This window comes from Pholis gunnellus (assembly GCF_910591455.1).
Source record: "Pholis gunnellus genome assembly, chromosome: 17".
NCBI classification, from domain to species: domain Eukaryota; kingdom Metazoa; phylum Chordata; class Actinopteri; order Perciformes; family Pholidae; genus Pholis; species Pholis gunnellus.
Window position 1 is genome coordinate 10,831,126 of NC_136544.1, and position 11,249 is coordinate 10,842,374.

Here is an 11,249-nt window from a genome sequence, read left to right on the forward strand (position 1 = left end):
TATGTCCTCGGGGTGTATCTTTAAAATTCCTCTCATGTTCTGGCTTTTTGTTGTTTTCTTTTAGCATGGTCACTTTAAGGAAAGCCTCATTTTGTGTTCAGCTTTGGGGCATCTGAAAAAAACGCGAAGACATGAATGAGTCAAAGCAGAAAACGTCCACATTTGTTACCTGAGACGTGAACATTTGTAGGATGGTAAGAGAAAGACCTTTGGTGTAAAGGCTAAGGAGTAAGATGAAACAGAGAGGGGTCTTCAGTGTTAGTCACCTAATTGTAGCACATGCTTCACTTTAAGAGATATTGTTTTTCATATAAAAAGAATGTATTATGTGGGATCTTCACCAATGTGTAATGGTCAGTGTTACGAGCTTAAGGACATAAAAATGGGCACAGAAAAAAAGGTTTCCTTTTTCCCTGCCTTGCTCTCTTACTTTGACATAACCTCTCGCTGTCTCTCTTTCGTCATCCCTCCTGCAGGACTGAGTTTGGTTAATCATTGCTCCTACTTGATGCTACGTTGCAGAAAGTGGTGCAGGTGGACTGGTGGTTTTGGAAATAAGCTTCTAGATGTGTTTGTGTGAATAGAGAGCGAGAGAGAGAGAGAGAGAGAGAGAGAGAGAGAGGAGGGGCAACCCATGGAAAACCTTCACTCACTGGCGTAACACTCGTGCCGTAAGCAGCAGCAGCATGTGCTCACCCACATGTGTGTCAGCCTCTCTACTGTACCCTCAACACATGCTGACATATCCTGCACTATAAGAACTCACTCTTACCGTAGAGATGTTTGGTTAAGCAGAGCATAATGCCCGGTCCGGTGGGGTTTGACATAGTTTTCTCTCATGCCATTAGTGTAAATAATGAAGAAGATGTGCCTTTACTTCCTAATGAGCCGTAGCAGATCCTGGAGTTTTTTAATCAAAGCCGACATCTCATACCGGAGAGTCTGGTATTGCTGTAAAACTCAGTACATTAAGGGTAATAGCGTTTGAAACTGTTGTTGTGACTTCAACATGTCTGATGGCGTTAAGGGCAGGAGAGACAGTGCTGTGATCTCAGCTGGACGGGTGCTGACCTGATGTCAGACCAGACAAGAGTAGCTCTGACCCCTGAGGCGCCCGGGGCAATCAGTCAGTCTGGACTACAGCTAATGCTAACTGCATCCTGTGGTCATTATACTGAAAAGGCCATTTCGAAAGCATGGCTCTTTGATTTAGATATTATCTAAAGTCTGACTCCCAGTAGAGCTTTGTAATATATAGGCGGGACATTTACATTGCGACTGGAAGCGCTCAGTGGCTCGTTCGATCCAGACTTCAGCCGCTTGTTGACATTCAGTCAAAACGCAGACTAACAGACTCTGATTTGAACTGAGGCTTACTTTGAGCACATTACACATCACATACTGTCCATCTGTCATGACACATTGTGCTCTTATCACTTGAGCAAACACACCCCCGGTAAAAAGAAATGACAAACACATCAACATGAGCCCCCGCTCCTCGCTGCCACGAGACTAGAACAGAATGGAATTTGAAACGTTTTAGCCAAAAATGTTTCCATGGTCAAGGTGTTTTTTGCAGAAACGTTTCAGATTTCGTTCCGTTCTCCGGCTTCAAACAAAATCTCTCGGGGGGAGTTTGAGGCGTCAATCGATACACAGGTGAGTGACCTCTGGCACACGCTGACACACGCTCGATCAAACACTGTCAGGCTTTAAGATGAAGGTGGACGGCAGCCGACTGTGACTTCCAGCATGGGTGCAGCTCTGCTGAGCTACAGCTGTCTTATTGATGGGACAAACAGCATTTTGGCCACGTGTTTGATGTTCTGGACATGTCTCGTTCCGATAAGTCCACTTCGCTAACCGTGGCTTAATTATTGCTGTAATTGTGACCCAACCTTTTCCTGTTTTGGTCCTCTTGTTTCTCGCGGCCAAGTTGAGCCGAGCTAATAAGTGGTGTGTTTGCAATGAGCTTTGATGGATTGCGTGTCTCTGTGTCATCCAGGCAGTGTGGCGTGCGTAGATAAGCCCCCTTATGAGGTGAAAACCCGTCCCCGTCCTGCAGTATCCCCTCCCAGCACCAACAGCAGGAATAAGGGATGTCACGGCTGTTCCTCTTTTCGGCAATGCTGATTGTCTCCTGCAGCATTGAGGTAAGTCCCGAGAGCGCGCACGCACACACACACACACACACACACACATACAGATTTATCCCAGAAGTAAACAGCATCCACATAAGTCTGTGAACTGCCATTAGACATTGGCCTTTACAGTGTGGGGGTGGGTGTTGTTTCTTTACAGTCGTGGTGTGGAAGCCTAAACAAACTGTCTGTCCTTGTTGATTTTAATCACATGAGTGTTACAGTGTGTAGATCAGCCCGTCCATACAGGAGCACAAGACCCCCCATGCGGACAACACATTCGAGTGGGACAAGGTGTCTTGAGAATGGGTTGTTTACAGCTACTGTATATATGAAGTGAAGTGAATGTACCTGCTTTGTCTTCATGGTTTGTGTGGAGCCCACATTCTCAGCACGTTTCTTGCCCAATTGCCTCACACGACATCAATACAGAATAACAGGCCTTCCTCGTGTAACGGGACTGTTTTGTTGGGTGTGCACCACCGTTTCCTCAGGTGTCTCCTGCTGCTTCTCTGGATAAGCTGAAGGAGAGTTGGAAGTTGTACATGGAGGAGTGTGATCGCAACAACAGTCGAGAGCCGCCAAGCACCGGTGAGCTAAAAATACTGTAATTCATTTTTAACGTTTAAACCTGCAACAACTGATTACTTGGGGTCTGCAGAAACAAGCCGTAAACACAATACTGGCATATTATCATATTCTACAGTTGATATGGCAAACATTTTAGCCTACAGTTGTCTATTTACACATCCAGCAGATTTGGAGCAATACATAAACATTCATTTGGAGTAGCGTGTCTGGCCACTTGATGAATTAAAGTCCAACATTTACTCTACTTTTTAGAGCAAAAAATAGTTGCTTTAACAACACTGGCACCCCATCACCAATCAATCATATTTGTAGGTTTTAAGGTTCTTATACAAATGATAAACTACGATTCTACCTTCATCATCTTTGGTGCTCTGACAACATTTCTGAAAAGGTAAATACGAAAGACATTTCATTTTTTATATATAAACAGCATGTACCATCACCTTGTGATGCAGTGTAAACTACCTGATGCAGTAGAGCTGGTAATGGTTAGGTTGCGGTCACCGGACGGAGCGGCGGCTAATTTCCGCTCCCTGCTCAAACCATTGAATAATCACTCTGCTTGCAGCGGCTCCCAGTTTTCTATTTGCTGCACCACACGCTCTGCTTTTTGGCTGCAGCTCACTCCATCAACAGCGTTTAACTACATGCCCTTCAGTTGCATTATAGTCTGTGAGCTTGTGGAATGGCGATGGAGAACAGCGATGCTCCAACTTTCAAAAAGGCCGCTTCCCACACTTCACATGAAATCACATATCCGTGGCACTCATACACCGGTCCTGTCACCCCATGAGTGTGACAGCGAAGTAGCAGGAGCTGATTGTCCACCTTTCTATACACTAAGAGCCGGTACTGTTTACATCCTGCGTTGAGAAGATGAAAGGTGTGTTAAAGCAGAAGGTCATTGATGGAGGACTTCACGCTGAAGTCAAGATGAAAGACCAAGATGTGTACAGATGTTGGTTTGTTTGTTTTTATTCCCAGGCGTCGTGTGCAACAGGGAATTTGACAATTACGCCTGTTGGCCTGATGGACTCCCCAACACCACCGTCAGTGTGTCGTGTCCTTGGTATTTGCCGTGGCACCACAAAGGTAAGAGACGCGAGGGTCAGCGGATACACGCTGTACTGTCATGTTACTGCAGAGTACTTTGAAATATCCTGCCGAGAAAGACAGGTGTCCGTGATGACTGGACTTGACTTGAAGCTGTGTCTGTCTGTGTTTGTGCTTAGTTCAACACGGCATGGTGTATCAGGAGTGTGACGCAAACGGCCAGTGGGTGACCATGAAGAATACCAGCGAGTGTGACTCTAATGATCCAAGTCTGGTAAGAAATATCTCTCTTGCGTTAGACAGGTGCAATGTTACTGTTAAAACTGAAAATTACCCTCTAAAATAAAGAAAACAAAAGTCTATGTGTTCGTCTGCATTTTAATTTGCAGCAGTACTATGGCCATATTCGGATCATGTACACTGTGGGCTATTCCTTATCACTGGTGGCTTTGGTGTTGGCGCTTGGCATCCTCATATTTTTCAGGTAATAAGGATTTTTGGTTGGACTAATTTCTAAGAAATGGAGTAAAATATCAGGAAATAATTAGATATAGTTGATCTGCATCAAACACAACAAGGAGTGGAACAATTACATTTAAAGGAGTAGGTGGAAATCTTGGGAAATGCACTTCTTCGCTCTCTGGCGGAGAGTTGGATGATAAACACAAGGGTTCAGCCAGCAATCGGTTAGCTTAGCTTACACCGGAAACAGCTAGCCTGGCTCTCTCCAAAGCTAACAAAATCTACCTAGCAGCACCTCTAAAGCTCACCAAGCAACACCTTATATCAAAGTGTAAAATTGCAATTTGCTATTTACTATTTCTTGGCTCCGACACTTCCTGGAATCTCTGCTGTTTCCCTAGCAACAGCTCTCAGCCAAGAAATAGTCCTGACACAAAACACGTGAAAATGTTCACGCTTTTGTGTGAAACAAACAAGATGCAGCCTTGAAGGTGCTGCTGGTAGGCTAAGCTAACCAGCTGCAGATTTATATTTGAAATCGTCATCCAACACAGGGTGATAAAGTAAATTACCATATATCCCTACATCTCAAAGTATTGCTTGAAATAGAAAGCTGTGTTGTAATTCAGTTGATCTTGGAATGATTAGGGTGAAAGCATTAAAGCCTCTCATTCATCAGGAAACTCCACTGCATGAGGAACAACATCCACATGAATCTGTTTGCCTCCTTCATCCTGCGAGCGCTGTCTATCCTCATCAAAGACGCGCTGATGGAGGCCAACGTCACGTCGCAGGACCTCAGCAGTGACCAGGAGCAGGGATTCCCCCGGGCATCTATGCCTCCAGTGGAGCTGCTGGTCAACAATGAGGTCAGTAGTGATCCAAAAAGTAGTCATAAAGGGGAGTGTTTTACAGACTTATGTACTTTGTCTTTGTTTTTGCAAAGGGGGGGGGGGGGGGGGGGGGGTATGAGTCTTTTTTTGGGAGAGTTGAGAAGGGTATTTTTTTTTTAACACTCCAAATGTCACGGTGCAGGGGGCAGGACAGGCAGGGAGGCCCAGAATGCAGAGACTGACAGACTCAGTGATGATATTTAAATAGCCCAAAAAGCTTCCCGATTCACACAGGCAGGTAAGTAAAGCTGGCAGGGGCAGGCAAAGGAAAACCCCCCTTACAGCAACGAAAGACAACCCGACAAAGAACAAAAGGAACTGAGGTGGAATAGTGACATTAACAAGGGAAGTGAGCTCAGCTGAGCAGAAGGTGAGGTGAATGCAGGACTCATGAGGAACAAGTGAAACTGATCAGGGCGGAAAACTCACAAAAGACGGGATGTAAATCCAAACACGACAGACTAAACAAAATAGAAAGACAGTTTGTGCGTTCCAATACCCACACTAGAGTATGCCAGAAAAAGATTTAGTGTGTCCCTATACATAGTATGTCAAACGCAGTTTGACAAAAATACTAGAATGTACCACTGCATTCGGTCACATTTTGCAGAATGCAAGCAAGCTGTTTCTTTTTGTCCCAATTGAATGCATACTGCATGCAACAGTACGTACTTTGTAAGGTAAGCTGCAGTGTGTACTAAAAGTAAAAAGGAAAAGCATGTGATTTGGAACTCAAATTTATTTGAGATATTATGGGGAGAGTTTTTCAAGTATAATAATTTACCCTTCCTTCTCACTCCAGTCATTTTCATACGGTCCCTAAGAATTCGGGACATTGCCAAACAGAACAAAACCATAAAGCTCTCAACGCTGCACAATGCTGCAAATTTATGTTTTAAATACTTTATATCTGGGCCAAGGTCTGCCTCAAAGCATGCATTTTTACGCTGATGACTTAATAATGTACATAATAATACTACATAAGGTCCAACATGGCCTGGCTTTGTGCAGCCATAATTATGACCTGTACAACAGTACTCGTAAGATAAATATGTAAAGTAAAAATAGTGGTGTGTACTGTATAGAAAGTGATAATGGCATTCTTGTGAAAGGGTAATGGTCACTATAAGCATAATTGAAGCAGCACATTATTCATAAAAGGGGGGAGACAGCTGGCTAAAGTGGCTGCTGTTGTACAATCTCATGGCTGTCGGCACAAAGTCTGAGTCCTGATCGGCAGAAGGGGCTCCCATCTGCCGCAGCACTGATCTCACCATTCACATCACTCTTCCTCAAAAGTGTTTATCATCAGCAACCGCTTGATGTTGTGTTGGTTTGTGGAATAAACCTCGCTGCTGTCTTGCAGACAGCGGTTAACTGTCGCATCGCGATGGTGATGATGCAGTACAGTATCATGGCCAACAGCTACTGGCTGCTGGTGGAAGGCATCTACCTCCACAACCTGCTGGTCATCACCGTGTTCACCGAGAGGAACTACTTCAAAATCTACCTGTGCATTGGCTGGGGTGAGCAAGGTTATGCATTATGTGCCGAGTGGCACTTTTTGCATGAAAGGAAATGAAATGAGAGCAGATGAATTAAATGTGTGATTGAATGTAAAAGGCTGAAACGCTGGTGGACAAAAGTGACTGCTTTGCATTTAGACGGCTCTCATTTCTTTACAGGCACGCCGTTAATATTCCTCGTGCCCTGGATGATAGCTAAACACCTTTATGAAAATCAAGAGTAAGTTTCCTCTCTCTCTCTATTCACTAACGTCTTCCATCTGTAGCTGCTTTCGGACATTGCCAAACAGTTTACATTTGAGCTCACATGTGTTGACAGAACCTCATATCTGAAAAACATCTGGCCGGTGGTCTTTCTCTTAAACATATGATTGTTGATACTCACCAGGTTGCGGACAATTTAACGCTGAATTACCACACGAGGAGCTGGCTGCACCTAAACTTTTCACAGAAGCACTTTTTGTGTCAGAACAGCGGTGTTGGCATGTTTTTAATATTTCATGTACCCACACTTAGGATCTGGAGTGCACTCTTAAGCAGCAAATGGGGGTGAAAGGGATCTTAAAGCTGCACATTCTAAACCGCTGACACAGTGTGATGTTATGTCAAGTTTTAAAATCCCATCATGGTGCCGTCACATTTCATCAGCAGCTTTCTGAGTTGTAAAACAGTGTAGTGACACGTGTTTCAGAGTGAGCCATGTTTGACAGCATGCGAGGTGTTCCTGGTTTCCTACACTGATTTTTCTTTTGTGATTTTCTTTTTCAGGTGCTGGGGACAAAATATAAACATGAATTACTGGTGGATCATCCGTTCCCCGATACTGCTGGCAGTTGTGGTAATTTCCCCTTGCTTGCTCTCACTCTGTTGCAGAACAGTTAAACATTACGTTCCCTCCTTTCTCATTAGGATATGCCGTTTCCTAAACATTTGAATCCAAAGTGCCACATTAGTTGTTTATTCATTTTTGCATTGACAAATAAAGTGCACACACTCTAAAATCCTTCATATTTACCATGCACTCCAGCGTTTCCACTTTTTCCATTCATACACTATTCAATATTTAACACTTCATTTATTCATGAAATGTAAAAGGCTGTCTATGCTTTAGGCCAAACATCTGGAAAACATCTTACGAGACAAATGTTTTTGGATTAAAGAAGAGCACACCTTTATTGAAGGTGTGCTCTGCAAAGGTCAGTTCTTAACTTTTATACAAGTCAGATTTGTCATTACTCTAACGTCAGGCCAGTTACACAGACATCCCGGCATTTTCCATGCATTAATCTTCCTGCTAAGTGGCCTGTATCTCACAGGAATTCCTGTGTTTGAGTTGTCACAGGGACGGGAGGGCTGCTTCCCATTCCAGTGTTTCCCTCTTTACCCTGATCCCACCATGTTCAAGGTGCACATCAGTAGAAAACTACACTCACGTGTATGCCTCTGCAAGAACATGTGATTTTGTTATTGTGAGGCGGTTTGGAGGGGCGGGTCAAACAAACACGGGACTTTGGTCCAGGAGATCTCAGATGAAACTAAAAGTGCACGTTGACACATCACTCGTTAGTTACGCGAGTCGTTCGTCCCTCTGTAGTGATGTGAGTCATTAGTCAGTCAAGATAACATCAACCACGCTCTTTTCCTGAGCCGGAGGGGTTTTGTTGCCTCAACCTAACTCCCTGAAAAGACGTCAGTTTACTTTGAAAAGACGCTGTGCATGTAACTAGTGCAAACTGACATGCCCTCCCCGACACGTCCAAAACTGACGCTGGAGAGGGTACGTAGATGAAGCTTAGGGCCACAAACCAAGCGACGGCATTTGACGAGTTAGATACTGCACGCATTGCAGCGTATGCATATAAAGTATATATAGTGGTTAAATCAACAGCATGCTTATTATTTTGAGGAGGAGGAAATGGAGAAAGCTGCGTACCATCTAACACAAAACTTTCAAAGTGGTACGTATTTTAAATTTATATAATTTTTACATTCCAGCCTTTTACTGAACAAATAACGGGAAAAAACTGTTGCTTTGACATATGACTGCACTGTATGTACATTATGTCCTTTCACTTCCTTCGTTCGGGCATCTGCAAATTACCAGTAACATCTTAATCGTAAAGGTCACATCATGAGTGATTTTCATTAGAGGAACTCCTGCCGTTTCTTGAAATGTCAGCTGCACTCTAATACCAATAGTGGAATGTGCAAAACATCACAACATTTTTTAGTGATTTATCCTTGAAGATAGTTGTGGTTTTACCTGCAAAAATTTTGAATAGTTCTCATTAGAAATACTTTGTTGTATGTACAGTATAGTATGTGGATTATGCTTTGTTTCTGGAGAAACACATTGCTGTTGAATTGCAGTCAAAACTGTACACCTCCAATGATTTTGCAGCCGATTTTTCAGCGAGACAATGTTTCAAAACCTTTGCACATAAAACCTTTATCATGCAATTAAACAGTTACTATAAACACCGGTGTCTCCGTCTTTTACAGATCAACTTCCTTATCTTTATCCACATCATCAAAATTCTTGTGTCAAAACTTCGAGCGCACCAAATGAGATACACCGATTACAAATTCAGGTGAGTTCAAACGTCAAAACATTTTATTTATCGTTTTGTTCTTTACATCACCCAATTCCCTCCACTTATTCTGTCCTTCCTCTCTCTTTCCCGTCCATCTCAGGTTGGCTAAGTCGACTCTAACCCTGATCCCTCTGCTGGGCATCCATCAGGTGGTCTTCATCTTTGTCACGGACGAGTCCACAAAGGCCACCATCGGACTGCGTCTCACCAAGCTCTTCAGCGACCTCTTCTTCTCCTCCTTCCAGGTTAGACTTGAACCAAAGCCTCAACAGTCAACAGTCAGCTTAGATCAGGGGTTTCGAGTGAGAGTTGAGACATTGATGAGGCATTTTATGGTTAATAATTTCCTTTCTGTACCGAGTCAAAAAATAAAAGAGAAAGCAACAATGTGTTCTGGGGAGGGATGTGAGATGAAGGGGTAAGACATGGCAAAACAGGAAGTTCAAAGCATGGCCATTGTTCTCCAGCTTGAATCAATCTTAACAAGATGAATTAGAAAATTACATTTATCTCCTGATCAAATAAAAATCTCATAATTCATTCTAACCCAAATTAACAGTAACAATTCATGCTTTCATCTTGTCTAGGTGTCATTCCAGATGAGTTGTTTTCAGCGATACAGATGTTGCTTCATGTCTGGGTTTGCCTTTCCCCAGACAATTGAGAAGTGCTGTATTCACTCATCTGTCAGGAGGATTGACATTAACATAATGAGCTGTCTGTGCTGCTACATGGCTGCGGCACACAGCGACACAGTGACAGTGACCTTTTCGATACGGGGACACAGAAGACGTGTGTCAAATATAGACACGGGAAACGCCTTGATTAAGAAAGCAACAGCGAGAGACCATAAGACAACAGGAGATACTGTGACATACATGGGATTGCACTCCGTAGTTTTGTCATAAAGCAACACATTTGCAACTGCCCCATTTAACCAAAAAAAGAAAAAAAAGGTGCATGCATTGATGCACAGCAACACATTGGATTGTCAACCAATACTGAGTTAGTTCCTCATTAACTCATGACAGCTACAATATTCACTCACATTATTTTGTCTCCACAGGGTCTCTTGGTGGCCATCTTGTACTGCTTCGTCAACAAAGAAGTGAGTCTCCTCATTTGTGTGACAAAAACCAAAAATGACTTTTCACCCGTTATCGCATTAATAACATCCGCTTTTGTCTCCGTCCTCTCCTCAGGTGCAGTCAGAGATCCTGAAGAAGTGGAAGCGCTGGAAGCTGGGGAGGAACATCGAGGAGGAGTACCGCCACACCTACAGCAATACCCCCAACACCAAGACAGCTAGCCTGTTGAACCACGTCTCCCGACTGCCTCATCTCCCAGACATCGCCAAAACCTCGTCCCCGGTCTGCAGCCCTGAGGAGACGCACATGCTTGTGGCCGGATGCCACAACGGTGCGGTCAGCAGTAAGGGGGCAAGTCGGTGCGCCTCACCCATTCACGAGGGAACCACCAGCAGCTGCACGCTACTGGAGGACATCAGCCTTACGGACAAGGTGCAGTGTTACGAGGGTCAGAGAGAGAACGTGGAGAGCCACCTTTGAGAGGAGCTGTGAACAAGAACATGATGAGGAATGTTGGAGGGCCTTGAGCTCTCATCTGGCACTGACATACTGCCCTGGGTGGTTGTGAAGAGCTGGGCTGACTCATCCGTCAAAGCGGTCTTAGTCCAGAGACCGATGTCACCTGAAGGCCAAGTGGCACTCGGCCCTCTCCGCAGCCTGAGAACGGAGAATAATACGGCAGACTCCCACGCTGAGAAGTCTAATGTGATGTGAGCCTCGTGAATGGATTTCTGTAGATGTTTTGTCGGACAGCGAAATGAACTGCTGCATGTTGAACAATGCAGCATCTCAAGGCAGATAAGCCATGCAAAATAATAATAAAAAAAAAAAGAAAAACCTGAAACCTCAAATTGCAACAAAACAAGACAACAACAACAAAAAAAAAAACAGGGTCATTGCT

At 44.0% G+C, this 11,249-nt stretch overlaps 1 protein-coding gene across 1 annotated transcript; it reads left to right on the forward strand.

Annotated features, from left to right (window-relative positions):
* Positions 1-2,099: 2,099 nt before the first annotated feature.
* On the forward strand, positions 2,100-10,828 carry gcgra (glucagon receptor a; the record flags this gene model as incomplete). The annotated part of the gene is made up of 13 exons (XM_079176792.1): positions 2,100-2,153; positions 2,636-2,732; positions 3,717-3,824; positions 3,965-4,059; positions 4,175-4,269; positions 4,927-5,116; positions 6,507-6,666; positions 6,826-6,886; positions 7,435-7,504; positions 9,169-9,257; positions 9,361-9,505; positions 10,327-10,368; positions 10,463-10,828. 13 exons carry the CDS (start codon positions 2,100-2,102, stop codon positions 10,826-10,828), a joined length of 1,572 nt encoding a protein of 523 aa, XP_079032918.1.
* Positions 10,829-11,249: the final 421 nt, after the last annotated feature.